General features: G+C 43.3%; 2 protein-coding genes across 3 annotated transcripts; one reads left to right on the top strand and one right to left on the bottom strand.

The window, feature by feature from the left end:
- The first annotated feature begins 5,516 nt into the window (after positions 1-5,516).
- Positions 5,517-7,193, top strand: bsx (brain-specific homeobox). Its single transcript, XM_085936739.1, has 3 exons — positions 5,517-5,814; positions 6,252-6,442; positions 6,811-7,193. Exons 1-3 carry the CDS (start codon positions 5,577-5,579, stop codon positions 7,051-7,053), a joined length of 672 nt encoding a protein of 223 aa, XP_085792865.1. The 5' UTR covers positions 5,517-5,576; the 3' UTR covers positions 7,054-7,193.
- Positions 7,194-8,867: 1,674 nt separating this feature from the next.
- Positions 8,868-15,016, bottom strand: jhy (junctional cadherin complex regulator). Of its 2 annotated transcripts, XM_085936737.1 has the most exons (8): positions 14,849-15,016; positions 12,884-13,415; positions 11,069-11,134; positions 10,893-10,972; positions 10,581-10,812; positions 9,985-10,071; positions 9,341-9,469; positions 8,868-9,104 (listed from the first exon to the last, which is right to left on the bottom strand). In XM_085936737.1, exons 2-8 carry the CDS (start codon positions 13,241-13,243, stop codon positions 8,913-8,915), a joined length of 1,146 nt encoding a protein of 381 aa, XP_085792863.1. In that variant the 5' UTR covers positions 13,244-13,415; positions 14,849-15,016; the 3' UTR covers positions 8,868-8,912. The 2 variants fall into 2 exon arrangements, with proteins under 2 accessions (XP_085792863.1, XP_085792864.1); XM_085936738.1 differs by lacking the exons at positions 12,884-13,415; positions 14,849-15,016 and having other exon boundaries at positions 11,069-11,821.
- Between the last annotated feature and the right edge of the window lie 328 nt (positions 15,017-15,344).

The raw sequence follows: 15,344 nt of genomic DNA, 5'->3' as shown, positions 1-15,344 counted from the left end.
TCAGGCTCCACCCACCGTCTGTCTATCTTACGAGACGCTCATTTGGGTTGAAAGGCAAGAAAGCAGCGCCACAAATATGATCCCTCCATGTAAGCGTGGATCATGGGTTTATTTCTACTCTGTTCATTTGAGAAGTGAGCCTCCAAGAGACAGGAAGTGTCACACCCCAGGGGTGGTGTGATGCTTGAATGAGAGCATTTGCTTTTGGAGCTGGAGACCAGCGTGGATCCCTGCTGCTGCAGCAAGTCAACCAACCAACATATAAGCCCTGCAGATGAAATGGCTTTTGCTTTTGCTTTTGCTTTGCTTCCCATGGCCTGAGCAGACAGGGCGGCAGGCTCTTTTTCTCTTTTTCTTCTTGCTCACTTTGTAGGAGCAAATGAGCAGCGAGAACTCAATTAGCAATGCGCCACCCAGCTGGGAGTCAGTCGGAGGAGAGACAACACCACTTGTTCATCCGGTATCAGAGATCAAGCCAGCGTGCGTGAAGTAACAGTAAGCGGGGAGAAAAGAGTCAATGAAGTGGTGAGCGAAAAAAGGGGGGTGCAGCATCTGCCCCTACACGCATTTGCTTAATTGGGTTTGACTCCAACAATTACAGGCTAATAATGGTCTTTTCAGCCAAGCCACGTTGCAGTGAAAGGCAGCCGTGCGGCCGATGTGCGGTGGGCAGAGAAAGAGAGAGAGAGAGAGAGAGAGAGAGAGAGAGAGAGAGAGAGAGAGAGAGAGAGAGAGAGAGAGAGAGAGAGAGAGAGAGAGAGAGAGAGCAATCAGGAGAATTGGCAATGGACTTTGGTTAAGCAGTGGTTATTGAGTCTTTGATAGGACTCCAGGAGGCCAGGGCAGCAACAATGACAGAATTAATGGGCAAGGCACGATGAGAATGTCAGCTCAGCATGGGGCCGCTGTGGCCTTTAAGCTGCCTTCTGACGCTTCTGCCATTGTGCCCGGCACAACATTGTGAAAAGAAAGGCTTGACCTCTTGCTGGATCTGATCTTCAATGCATTTTACAAGTCCTGCTCATAGAGCAATATTGTTGACTTGTTCAACGTGTGGGAAAACATACTTGGGGTCAAGTTGACCTGATTTTCGGAACGGTTGAGGGATATTAGCTGACATTACGTTACGGAGACAGACAAACAAACATGGACGCTGGCTTTTACTGGATTGGAGAACAAGGATGCTTTCATTTTCTCTCTGACCTGAATCTGATGATGGCTTTGTAAACTTCCTTTTTTTTTCCAAGCGAACCAACCTACAGCGTTTTTGATGTCTTTGCAAAATGACCAAAGATGACCACATCTGTTTTGTATTCCCCATTTCTTTCTTTCTTTATTGAATGTTTTTTTTTTGTTTGTTTTTTCACGTTATTTTTATTTTACAATAGGGACAACGCACATGAATGAACAGGACAACATCTAAATCTGCTGCAAAAGTGCACATAGGTTTTTGTCTATTTCCTAACATTAGATATGTCACTTTTATTGATAACACTGTAAACACTGTGACTAGTTGACAGTATGTCTGCAGATTACAAGCAGCTCCTCTTAGCAAACAGAAAAGGTGTCACTGTTCTCTATTTGTGCAAGCTAACATTGATTTTTTCCACCACCTACCAAAGTTTACGGTGAACTTGAAAAGACTTTCAAGCACCTCTGGTGTCAATCATGATTATCCGTAACGATGGGCCCATTTTGACTCTTCAGAATCGAGTCACAACAAACAGGCCACACACACACAACAAAATGGCTTTTCTTTGATATAATTTGTGGAGGAAAATGACAAAACACAAGCTGGAATGATGTGTAAAGTCAAGTTTGGTGGGAGAGAAAATGGAAAAATTTAGGGCTATGTGCCACACTAATGGATATCCTTGTAGCTGAGAGAAAATGGGACCCAATAATGTGTCCTTAATGTCTGCCAGCACTCTTTCTGAAAACGTATCAAAAGAAAAGTCCCCTGCCATTTCTGCCAGCAATCACTTAATGGAATAGGTAAAGGTAAAAAAAAAAAAAAAAGAAAAGTCATGCACCATTTCTGGCCTGTGCAGACTTTAGAAATCATATCACACAAAGAAAAGCACAAGCCGCAAACAATAAAAGGGGAAAACATCCATGCTTTGGAAAATTCATTCAGCTGGACGGCCAGCCAGCCGCAGAGCCAGCCCGCCCGCCTGCCCGCCCGCCCGTCCTTAAGTGCAGACACTGACAAGAATTTCAATTATTTCATTAGGAAGAGAAAATAAACAGGCTTAAGTGTTGTGATTTCTGCAGTCTTTCATAGATCAATCTAATGTGCGCTCACACTGGAAATCAGGCGAGATGGAAGGCGAGTGAGTGAAGTAGAGTCTCCCTAAAGCATGCAATTAAAATGCTAAATTAGTTTCTTGATATATTCATTTAAGTAGTTAAGTGGAGAGCTTTTTCTCCCCACAACTGTCTCATGGGTGGATGAGGAGAGGCAGCGGCGGCGGCGGCGGTGGCGGCGGCAGCATCCACTAGCTGGGTGACAATTGCCATTCATTTACGGAGGAAAGGGTGAAAGCACTTGCTGCACAAATTTCGTCATTTGAAGGCTTTAAAACACCATCCAGACCAGTTGATTTAACCTATTAGGCAGAGTATGTCTGTGACATAAAGCATTTGCTTCACTAATGTCAATCATTTTTAGAAGCCCATTAAACATTGTTCTGGCCTTGTGCTTCGTAAATGGCACAGCTGGGAAATAGCAAAATGTCTCTTTTTTTTTGCTTCTTCTTACTGGCCGATGTCACACACTCTATTCATAAGTGAGTTACAGGCTGCTCATCGATGCCGTGTGCCTTTCTAAAAAAGACGAGACCCAAATTCTGGACCTGCCTCATTTTAGAACCATTTTCATCTTATCAAGGTGCATGACATAGAGAGAAGATGTAAAATCCGCATTTTTATCCAGCATCCTTGGACTACAATAAAGATGGCGGATTTGCAAAAGCGTTTGGCCGCACCTATGACCTTGTTTGGTAGCGCCGCCCCAAAAACGGTGAGGTCAATCATATAAATACGGCATCCAAAATGGATCATAAAGTCGATATACCATTCATGTTTGTAATCCATTTCAGAGTTTTTAATGATCACCTCGTCCATTCGAGCTAGAACCAAAATGAAGTCTTGGCAATGTTCTCTTCTGTGACAGAGGCATCATTTCCACTTTGACTGCGGATATCAAATGGCCCCCGGCTGCAACACTCAGGGTGGGAGAAAATAGGCTTCGCTCTATAAAAATGAACTTATATGTAAGTACAGCACTCAAATCTGGGGGGGAAGAAAAAATGCTTTTTCTGGGGCATTTTGTCACTGTCAATTGGTCTATGCAACTTGCTGTAATGCAGGTAATGGAGCTACTCTTCTCCTTTCATCTTCAAGGTTTGTGCATGTGTGAATGTGGTGAACCTGGATATGGATGGGAGGAAAAACACCCTGTCTTGGATGAACACATGTACTGTGCATGTACTGTGCATGTACTGTGCATGTACTGTGCATGTACTGTGCATGTACTGTGCATGTACTGTGCATGTACTGTGCATGTACTGTGCATGTGACGTACGTCTGCGTGCCTGCTGACCTCAATGGAAGTGAACTTTTAGGACTCAACAGTCGGAAAGATGCCGTTCATATGCCGTGCACGGGTTCGTCCGATGCCAACCGTTTATGTTCATTGGAACTATACGCAGTCAATGGAAATTGCTGTGTTTTTTTTTTTTCCAGAACTTTCCCAAACTACATGGGGTTGATGGATAACACCTCATTTTGTTTGCCTATCTGTCCTCCTTTAATCAATTGCAGTTTATTTTTAAAAGGACATGATTATTATTAAAGGTACATGAAATATAGATTTGAGGTTAATCATCTATTTTTAATAGTACTTATAATTTGATGATGAATTTACAAAATTATGCTGTTAAGCAACTGTCTTCCAGAGTCTTACGACGGACTTGGTAGCTAATGAAATTGCCGCAAAGCCGCTTAACGGTGAACCGAGCGACCGAAGGAGATTGGCTCACCATGCATTTGATCCATCCATTTCTTTTCCAACTTCCGCTTTAAAAGCAGCTCGTTATCCCGGTGTACGTGCTTTTTTTGTTTTTTTCACGCGCATGCAGGAGGGAGCACTTGGGTGTTTCCGTTTCCGTTTGAATGGCTTTTCATTTCAATTAGTAGGAGAATAGTTTCATGTACATTGATGGGTGCACTTCAGCCTGCTGCCGCCGTCTTGTCAACTATTGTTTTCATCTCAAGCATCTAGCTAGTTGTGTCATCCCTTATGTGCCATTCATTTGTTCCCTTCTGTTCCATCTGATCAAATGGCAGATCCTGCCTGCCTGCCTGCCTGCCTGCCTGCCTGCCTGCCTGCCTGCCTGCCTGCCTGCCTGCCTGCCTGCCTGCCTGCCTGCCTGCCTGCCTGCCTGCCTGCCTGCCTGCCTGCCTGCCTGCCTGCCTGCCTGCCTGCCTGCCTGCCTGCCTGCCTGCCTGCCTGCCTGCCTGCCTGCAGCGGCCGCGCCGCGCCGCACTACGTTGTGCATTTCCAATATCTTCCTAATTGCCCAAGTTAGCATTGCAGGCTGCGTTAAGGCACTTTGGCACGAAGTGTCATGATTAGAAATGTGGCGTCAACACCATATCAACAAATGATAGCAAACGGCTTTGCTTCGTAAATGGGCAGGGGTCGATTTTAATTCCGACAATTACAGTCCATTTGGAGCAAATTGCAAGACAGATTTGTTGGAACCTATTCTTCCCGTCACATCAGATTCAATAAGTGAAATGAAGAAAAGAGCGCACAACTAGCTAGGCGTCCCCATCCTTCAAGTTAATCAACAAAGATGGGCCCCTGAAAAAGAACTCCTTTTGAAAAATGGACCCATCAATATGTCCGAGAAGCAATAAGATCTCAAACCTCGGTGCGCCCCTTTGATATTTTTGCTTTACGTGGAATATATATATATATATATATATATATATATATATATATATATATATATATATATATATATATATATTTATTTATTTATTTATTTATTTATTTATTTATTTTTTTATTTTTTTATTATTTTTTTTATTTTTTATTTTTTTTTTACTCTGTGGAAGCAATCACTGGATTCGCCGAAATTAAAAGCAGCAAATGTAAGTAAGTGTTTGTGCATAAAAACGGCATCGTTGCCTGGTAACCACAAAAAAAACAGAAAAAAACACCCCAGCACTGTTTTCAGTATTTGTTTCCACGCGAATGACGGCCGCCGGCCCGGGCCTGCTTTCTTTTCTGGCTGATCGGCGTTTGAGCAAGTCCACCATTTCACCCAATCGGAGCTCAGAGCGCGTCCGTCCCTTGTCCCCCGCCCATCTGTCCTCTAATTGGCTGGTGGGTAAATCCATTTTCACACTCGGGACTGAATAAGAACTTGATGACAATGTGTCCTTCCTACGAGACGGTGTTGGCTCGGGCCTGCGTTTAAAAGCCGAAAGAGACAGACAGACAGACAGCTAGGCGCCCATGAATTTTTGAAAAACAACACCATAGCTACTCCAAAGAAGTCATCATGAATTACCCATCGGCGGCTCCCACGCAGAGGTCGACGTCGTTTTTTATCGAAGACATCTTATTGCACAAACCTAAACCGCTGAGAGAAGTCATTCAATCGCCTTTCTGTAGCTCCGTGGCCTCCCGGCTGCCGATCCTGGAGTATGGATACCCATTGATGCCAACGCCAGTATTAGCTCCACATCCGCATCATCCGCTCCACAAACCAGAACATCACCAGTACTTCTTCACATCTGGTAAGTCGACAAACCTTCATCTTTTAAAACATACACAGAATAAAGCTGGAGGCTTCTTGTCTCCTGCCTATTTTATCAAGCAAAATTTTACTTTGAAATATTTAATCATTCAGAGCGCGGGTAAAAATGCTGGTTGAAAAGTAGGTCGCACGGCGCCATATTATTATTATTATTATTATTATTATTACTTTATTTTAAATAAATAAATTAAAATGAAGCAAAAAAATAAACAAGTATTGCAGTTCGAACGATGCTTATTTTTAATTGGAGATCTGGATTATTTTAGTTGTCATTTTTTGAGTTTCGAATGATCCCATTCACATGCATTTTGGCAGGATCAATTGCAGTTTGTATTGAAAGGAATGCTAACTTGAAATGCGCCATGCAGTCAGTCGCCTTGTCTTGTCAAAGTTCCATCTCCCCGTCCATGCACGCAGGTATGCAAATGCCGGCCTTGTTTCAACACCACACGGACTTACCGGGGAAGCACTGCAGACGCAGGAAGGCCCGGACGGTTTTCTCCGACTCGCAACTCTCTGGTCTGGAGAAGAGGTTTGAAATCCAGCGATATTTGTCCACACCGGAGAGAGTGGAGCTCGCCACTGCGCTCAGCCTTTCCGAAACGCAGGTATGGATGGATGCGTGCGTGCGTGCGCGCGCGCGGTTTTGACACACACAGCGCAAAAGCGCCGAGGGCCATACAAAAATGGGAACCAATTTTATAATACAGACATCCAAGAAGATATTATCATGATGAATTTATATCGCGTGTCTACCGACGATTCCAACACTAAGCCTATTGTTTCATTTGTATTCACTTTTAAGAAATAAATATTGCATGAAAATGTGCATGCGACCGATATGTATTTGTTTCTTCTTCTTTTTTTTCTTTTTTTGATCCATTTGTTCAGACCCCGATCTACTACAAATGCATGATGACTTTTCCGTGGATTTCTTGTGGTTTTAAATTGACGCAACGATCACATGCACCCTCAGGTGAAAACGTGGTTTCAGAACCGGCGGATGAAGCACAAGAAGCAGCTGAGGAAAGCCCAGGATGAGCACAAGACACCCAGGCAGTCGGAGAGGAACGCAGACAACTCAAGCGACAGTGAATTGACCGACAAGAGTGGCAAGGACCTGAAACGTCCACTGGATCGGGACACGTATTTGCTGGAAGAAAACGACGACGATGTGGATATCGAGGATGATATTTGCTCCACGGATCATCTCCTATAGTAGGCTGCGTGCATTTAACATGCAGTACATTGGATACGTTTGTAAATCACTTTATATGATTGCCATTACAAATAGCTTATTTACCGTTGGGGAAAAAAAATCAAATAATCATAGGCCTATATTGTGATGCTCATTTATGCACCGGCTGTAATATTTAACAATGTCTCTTCATCTCTGTAAATAAATTGGAAATGATGCATATGATGCAACCATTTTTCTTCTAACATCTACTTTTTTTCAAACCGGCGCCTTCGGGTTTTTTTTTTTTTTTTGAAATGCCGACAAATAACTTTCTATATATCGGCCATCAATTATTTTGGATTGAATTTTTTTTTGGCATCGCTAGACCCTGCTCTTCAATAATTGCCAGGCATTTAAATGAGATTGAAGTGAACATCTAGCGAGCGATCATCCCGGGCCCCGTTTCGAAGTCTGCGCTCGCGCGCGCCCTGTCCTGCCCTGCCCTGCCATGCGCTCTTGTGTGTTGTGCTTTTAAAATGTGGCAAACAAAATATGAAATACACGTAACAAATAAAGGCTAAGGCATGGAAAGTGTCAGGAAGAACGCCAGCCAGCACGGCCTTGCTGCTAATCTCTTGCGGTGTGCTGTGATATGTGTGTTGATCCTCAATTTTCGAATTACTGAGAACTATTCGTTTGCTGTGGGTCGGTTCAATTCAATATTTTCCGTCCAACTAAATAATACAATCATAAAAACAACACCTGCTTAGCAGCATCAGATTCAGATTTAGTAAACGACCCAAAAAAGCTGATTTACTGTCAATTATTTCTTCTGTACGATCCAAAATAAAAGATGATCACGTGACGAAAGAACGTGTAATGATCAATCGCTTTCATGATATAATTGAATCATTTAATGACCCTAATGATGTGCCACTTCCTCCAATTGATATTTGCAAATAACATACATACACTTGTCTTTTTTTCCTATTGAATTTCTGTGTCTTTTGTATTCAATTAGCGGTCGTGCCTTTTGAAGAACAACCTGTGCCGTGCCGTGCCGCGGCGCGGCCCTAATGTGTTTCAGATTATCAGACAGCAGGGGGAAATAGAAAAATAGGCTGTGCAGAAGGTGATCAATTAAAAGATTAAGCGTTTTGCAACACATGGCTGCATCTGCATTGGGGCCTAATAGCAGAGCCATCAGCTCATTTTCTCCAAGCCTGCCGCCTCCTGAAGCATCCTTCTCACATCAAAGCGTCCACGTCTGCATCATCTTTCCAATGGGCAGAAAGGGATGCTAATTTCAAGCCCTTCATGTGTAGCGCTGAAAGACTCCTTCAATTAACTGGCTTTCAATGGGGGGGGGGGGGGGGGGGGCAGCGAGTAGGTGGAACTCCAAAAGATGCATTTCTCATTCAATTAAAAGGGGGGGGGGGCTGTGTCATTTGTTTCCCATCAGGCATCTGAGGATTTAACACGAAAAACACAGACAGCGCTTCAAAGACTATGATGGGTTAAATAGAGAGCGTAATCCAATTCCCATATTTTGGAGATAAATCGAGCTTTGATAATAATGTGAGAGCGCAATTAGTCAAATGAGCTGTGTTTGAGCGCTTGCCACCCACTTCCCGCTTTGGGATAGCCCCTAATGGCAACACATTGGCTGAATCTCAAATCATATACAATCATCAGAAACACCATTTTCTTGCCATCCAAGCTTTCAAAGCAAAATGGCTCGAGTGAACTTTTGACACAGTCAATGGCCCCATGATTATTATTTTTTGCATCAATTTGGACAATTAGGGTGAAATTCACAGGGCCAACCTTCAACAATAATCACAAGTAGCAAATACATCATCTTATGTTTATTGATGAATGCCAAGGTTTTTTCCACCTCATGTGACATGCACCTTTCTGAGGAGGGCCTCTTTTTCTTCTTGGTGCCGTTTGGTAAGAAGGTCAACTTTAGCCGTGGGGGAAATGTTCCCGCCGTCTAAACAAGGCGTGACGGAATGTGCTGACTGTTGTTTTTTACTTGATTTGGTTTGACTGACAGGCTTGGCTATAGTTTTGGCGTACTCCAAAGCCTGCGAGACACACACACACACACACACACACACACACACACACACACACACACACACACACACACACACACACACACACAAATTAATTCATAAAACAGTTACAGATTCATTATGTTATGTCGGCCATTTTGAATTGTGTAACTTTTTTCAAAGCTACTTTAATATATGATGACAAATTGTGTTTCTACGAAGAGTAGGAAGCTTTGAAAATCCCCACACAACACACACACACACACCTTGATCCTGGCAATTTTGCTGTCTTTGCCCACCGGGTCCTTGGCCAAGAGAAAGGGTATTTTCCGGCTGTTTTTGTTCCTCTGGCGGACCGCGTTTGAATACAGCTTCTGTTGGGTCATCTTCTCAGTCTGGCAATGGTCAAAGAATGGGAAGAAAAAATACAAAGAGATTCACATGCAGATAAGATGAGAAAGAGGAGCCTCTCTCTCCACACAGCACAGCACAGGCCAACAAAAGCAAAGCCAGCCAGCCAGCCAGCCAGCAAGCTATAAAAAATGACATCTATCGTTGACTAATTGGCTTTACCCCGGAGATGCGCAGGCCTCAATTTGGACTAAATTAGTCAAACATGTTCAGTTTGTACAACAGGAGATTAAGGAAAGATATATTGAAGCCAAAGAGCACTTCACTTCTAATGGCTCCTCTCATTTGCTTTGTAAATGTCATGTTATCTGCCGAGTCAGCCTTGAAATGATGAACTGAAAGCAGAGCTACTACTTGCATATATGTAGCATGGAAACAGAAGTATTTGCAAATTCCATCTTCTTTTTGGTACCATTGTCTTGCGTAATATACTCAATGCGCCATCATTAAAGATGAGGTGATCATCAAGAAAGCGTCTCTTTCGGAGGCCGCTACTTACATTCTTTTGAAGTGCTGCGTAGTCAGGACCGAGACCTTGGAGCTTCACATCTAGCATCAACTCCTTGTATTCTTTCAGGCTGTATGTCTGACAATATGGAGGAGAGAATAGTCAAAAAAGAACTGTTGGAAATTTCTCAACGAGCGGGTGGTGTCAAAAATGTCAACCGTTTTTTATTGCCTTTTTTTTTTCTAGCCCCGGTGACCTACTCACTTTATCGTCTAATACGTCTTTACGGAGCCAGCAGTTCTGCGGCCATCTTATTGCAATTAAGTGTATCTTAGAGGACCTGGACAATTAACCTGATGCTTTGCGCCATGAGTAAGTAAAAGCCTTCAAATGGATTACGAAGACTGACTGGTGAGGGGATTACTCGGGACTTCAAAGGAGCATAACGTCCCATGGATGTCGGGTGGGGATTACAATGGCATGGATGGCTCGTAATGTTACGCTGCACCAATAAATGGTCTTCGAACTACGCTACATGGAACGCGGCAAGGGATGTCAAATCACAAAACAAAGGCAGTTAATGAGATAAAAAGCGCAAAGAGATTCCCAAAGAAAATGAGGAGAGAAAACCTCAAGAGCAAAGCAACCTTGTAATTGGGTCTTGTCCCCGTCTTATCTTCCATCTGTGCCAAGAAATCAGTGGAGCTGTTTCTATGCTGGGAATTGATTGTGTTCACAAAGCGCATCTTTGGCATAATAGGTGGCAGCTTTGTATAGACTCTGATGTGGTGTGAAGTACTCCAAGGCAGCATTGTGGGGGCCTTTTCCAGACTTTGCTCAAGCCAATCTTCATTTGGACGCCACTCCTGCTCACCCTCCCTAATGGATAAGCAGAATGTCACTACGCACAATTATCTTTCTTTTGACAAATGATGACGTCTGTTGGATTCAACGTTTACAATTCGGGCCCTTTTTCCACGCTCCTGAAGTCCGCTTCCATAATGCCCTGTTCTTTACTTCCTTCAATGATACGGGTGACCTGGGGGTTAGAGTTGCTTCAACACTTTAGACAAACAAAGAAGATTTCAATCAATACAATTTGCCAAGATTGTCTGGCATCCTAGCCATAACATACCTTCAATTGTTGGATTAAACTTTGTTCTGCATCTGAAGTCTCTCTTGGACACACGGCAGTAGCTTCCTAATGAGCGGTGTCACGTCGTTTCCCAAAAGAAAGCAATCTTAATCATCTTATGACTCAGTTAGCGTATGTCCACGGAGAAACCCCCATCCCCAGTCCGGACATGCAAAATGACACGGCGACCCCGTCGTTGGCTTTTGACACCAATCAAATGGAGCCAATAATCTGGCCGCCATTGCATTTGGAGGATGATAACCTGCGTAATATCTTTTCTTCTAAATTGGGAGAACGGTAATTGGCTCTCTACGAGGCAGGCAGGCAGGCATCAGGCAGGCAGGCAACGTCACAACAAAGTCTGTCAATTGCACGCGGCCGCCGGCTCCCGTTTTTTGCCAATGATGACTTCAAAGAGGATACGGGATCTTGAATTGCATTTAGCCACTATTGTAGACAGCCTAGGTCATCTTGATTGGGTGTTTAGACTGAGGCAGGGGCCTCTCCAGGCCTGCCTTCACAAAGCTTTGGTCTAAAGCTATTAAAAGATTGTACATGATGTTACCCTGGCTTTGAAGTGAGGAAAGCGAGAGGAGAGAGACCCAAGGTAGCGGGAGTGCAATAGCGCAAGATTGATCCGCTACTTCTGTTATTATCAAAGAATACTAGGCTGAATGAACGAACCTTCTCACTGCGTAATGCCACGATAGCACTTTGATGGCGCAAGCAATTGCTGCATTACAAACTGGTGTACATTTAATAGCGGCTCCTTGGGATGCTCACAAAAGGCCAAATGTGCTATTGTGGCGTGATAACCGAATTATTATCCCCTGGGAGGAATTCAAATGTTTGCTCGTCAATCTAGCCACGCACGATATGCGATGGCAATGTTGCCAAACATACATCGTATCAATGGGATGAAACACCTTTCATTTTTTTGGGAATAGAATCTCTCGAGTGAAATCATTATACGAGAACAATCTTTTTTTTTCGGTAGGACGTGTATGGCGATTGGAAACTAATGAGCAAATTCAGAGGGATATTAACAAAACCCAAGGGTTCAAGAGAGGGAAAGCCTCCAGCTCTGTTTACCACTACACAAAGCTAACAGCTCTTGACTATGTAAATGGTGATGATATGAGACATTGTGGAGGACTGGGGCTCAGATGGGTGGACAAGGTTGAGGGTATTATTGCCACAAAAACAGGCCCAACAAATGGTGAATGCGTGCTATCTATCCAGACCAATTATGCCACTGTGCCAGGTGCATGGATGTCTGAGAGCCTACTGGGAGGGGAGGGAGGGAGGCAAGGAGGGGAAGCATGTCTCTGATGTTCTGCTCGGACTGATCAAGTCATCATAATAAGCACTACACATAGGGAGCCACATATGTATGTATGGCTTTTGGGGAAATGGATTTTCCAGGTGGTCTTAAAGCAAACATCATTGGAGATTTGCTCGTTGATCATCAAAACTATTTACCATGCAATGAAAAGGCTTGGTTGACGCTGCCAATGCAAATGAGACCCATCACATCGTCGACATATTTAGGTGGCGTTTACTTGCAACGCACACTTTTTTGATGGATGTCAACAGCAGAAGATGAGTGGAGGAGGATCAAATACTTGTTTGCCGCAATCAAATGCATTGATATCTTTTATATCATGGGGTTTTCTGCATTTTCTTTTCTATATTGTGTCTCATTGTTCAAATGAGCCTCCCTTTAAAAGGGGCGCTGGCCAAATGGTTTGATTTCCTCCCTCCACTGTAAGCAACCCAGTCATACTGAATAAGAATGAAAAACTCTCCACATACCTTTCTGTCAACGTGAGGAGGCTTCTTGTGTTGAAGTGCACGCATAGTCACGTAGGATCCGTAACCAGAGGTGCTTCGGCCCAGTGTTACTTTGTTACGTTCTACAAGGTCGTCGGGGTGGGCATGTGGTTTTTTCTTTCGGAGAGTATGAGAAGCCTCTGTTGGGGCTGAGATTTGAAATGATCCTCCAGCTCTGTGTTGCTGCGCTTCCTCCTTCTGCTTGTACTTTTCACTCGATTCTTGCATTGCTTCTGTGTGCTCAAGAGATCTTTTGATATTTTTGCCAAAGCCAACCTGGTCATCTTGGGGGTGTAGGTGGTACGGCTGATGACACTTAGCATCAGAAATATTGGGAGACATTAAAAGTGTGTCAGCTATATATCGGTATCCTTGTAGAAATGGGTTCTTTTGTCCATTAAAGTTGTGAGGGACAGGCACTTTGGAAATCTCAGTGATGACATCTCCCTTTTTGACCGTGCTCCAATCTGGGTCACAGCACCATTCTGAGGAAGCGTCGCGAGCATCCAGTTTGCTGGAAGATAAAAAGTAAATAGTAGAAGACACTCAGTACATAAGCCAGTGTGTATGTGTGTGCGTGTGTGCATGTGACATCATTATATTGACTAAATCATTTTTGTATTTTTACTTTCAGCCAGACAAATGAAGTGAACTTTAATATCAGGGGAATAGTTCACAAATAGCATTTTCAGCTCATGAGCAGTGGACAAAATAGTAGTATTAAATGTTCAATGCCAATGAAAAGATATTATTCCAATAAATTTGTGCTGTCTGGGTGGGACGGAGAGAGCCTAATTCCCCACAAACATCATGACGTGTGTGTGTGTGTGTGTGTGTGTGTGTGTGTGTGTGTGTGTGTGTGTGTGTGTGTGTGTGTGTGTGTGTGTGTGTGTGTGTGTGTGTGTGTTAAAGGTGGAGGACCCAAAGGGTGATCGATAATCAGTCAAACTAGTTAAGAGAAAGCATTAAAACATGCAGCTGGGTGTGATGGCAAAATACAGGATTTACCCACGAGTACACAGGCCCGGACGGACGGACGAACACAAAAAGCAAGCGGAAAAACGATGACAATGAAAGAAAATAGTTGTATGGCCTCAAACATTATCTTCCAGTATTGAGTGAAAAATATAGTGCACACAGATGAATGGAGCTGCTTGGATAGGATTTGTTCACTTGAATGAGGAATAGGCATTGGGTTTTTTAAAGTATGCAGTGGTATTGTGTGAAAAGGCTTATCTGCTTCCAGGAGCACGGAAAAAGAACCACGAGAACATGATGATGGCGAATAGAACTGCGTACTCTACCTCGCTCTGTTCCATTCAAAGCATTGTGTAAATGTACCAAGGTCATTTTTCTCTGAAACAATATGATGAGCATTTATCGCAGGTTAATGACAGTAGGAGAGGACATTTCCATTTTGGGGTTATTTACTATCCTTCAGTGTCTGAAGCAGCAGAAGTCAAGAAGATTCCCAAAACAGATATCCTGAGTAGTATATTTATTAACACATGAAATAAGAAAATAGACTGAACTTATTATTCCTACAAATACATTCATTCCACGTTCCTAGTAGTAATTGAACCAAAACTTTGTCAGCGCTGCTCCAAACATTGTGTCGCATGACTGCCATCTACTGGCTACTTGCTATAGGTTACAAACGTAACAGCAAATGTTTGAATTCATGAGAAAGGAGGAAAAGAAATCAAAATCATCGATCTAATATTGTTCAAATGGGGTGGGTGGAAGTACAAAGAATTGATTGAAAAGGAAAATGGAAAAGGCCTACACGAGAATGACAAGCTCCGCAACAAGAACTGATTTTGAGCTACCATCAAGTGCATGCTTGCAAACATATGAAAACAATGTCAACTTCTTTTCAATCCTTGTGTGTGGGTAAGTAAACACGTTCTAAGTATTCAACTGTCTTTTATGATTTCTGCAACTTACCTGGTCTTTTCTGCAGCTAGCTTGCCAATGTTTTCAGGGAGCTAGTTCAGACCCAAAAGGGTCACAAGTTCGATTTTGTCGTATTAGCTGCAGAGCTGTGCTGGATCGTCAATGATTTGCAAAACAACAAGAACGGCCAGCCACGTCGTAACCATAGAGACACACACACGCGCAGAGCAGACCTCTCATGTTGATCGCAATTTTCATCACTACACTAGGGGGAGCTACTCTTCACTTAACTATTCGGGCTCCAAGAAATGAAGCGGAATTCCTTCCATTCTTGAGCGATTTGGACACAAGTCTGTTTGAAACATCAGACGTGCAAAAATGACGAGAGGCAGGCCTTTTTTTCAATGTGGCTGTGGACACCTGGGCCAGTATTGGGGAGAATAATATGGGTTCATTTTTCACTCCGGAAGAAGTCGCAAATGGAGCAATGTCAAACAGCTTACCTGCTCGCTTCAAGCGTCTGTGACTGCTATTAGCTGGCTCTCCA

Source organism: Syngnathus leptorhynchus, chromosome 17 (assembly GCF_054491065.1).
Source record: "Syngnathus leptorhynchus isolate UIUO chromosome 17, UIUO_Slep, whole genome shotgun sequence".
NCBI classification, from domain to species: Eukaryota; Metazoa; Chordata; class Actinopteri; order Syngnathiformes; family Syngnathidae; genus Syngnathus; species Syngnathus leptorhynchus.
The sequence above is the reverse complement of the archived record's forward strand: the minus strand, read 5'-3'. Positions and strand labels throughout refer to the sequence as shown.

What these genes read in the sequence shown, in the direction of transcription:
- bsx (XM_085936739.1), top strand. Translation starts at nt 5,577, where the DNA reads ATGAATTACCCATCGGCGGCTCCCACGCAGAGGTCGACGTCGTTTTTT. An exon ending in CCAGTACTTCTTCACATCTG is followed by an intron (nt 5,815 to 6,251) that starts GTAAGTCGACAA and finishes CCATGCACGCAG; the next exon opens with GTATGCAAATGCCGGCCTTG. An exon ending in TCAGCCTTTCCGAAACGCAG is followed by an intron (nt 6,443 to 6,810) that starts GTATGGATGGAT and finishes ATGCACCCTCAG; the next exon opens with GTGAAAACGTGGTTTCAGAA.
- jhy (XM_085936737.1), bottom strand. Translation starts at nt 13,243, where the DNA reads ATGTCTCCCAATATTTCTGATGCTAAGTGTCATCAGCCGTACCACCTA. An exon ending in GGACAAGACCCAATTACAAG is followed by an intron (nt 10,072 to 10,580) that starts GTTGCTTTGCTC and finishes CCATATTGTCAG; the next exon opens with ACATACAGCCTGAAAGAATA. An exon ending in GCAAAATTGCCAGGATCAAG is followed by an intron (nt 9,105 to 9,340) that starts GTGTGTGTGTGT and finishes TGTGTCTCGCAG; the next exon opens with GCTTTGGAGTACGCCAAAAC.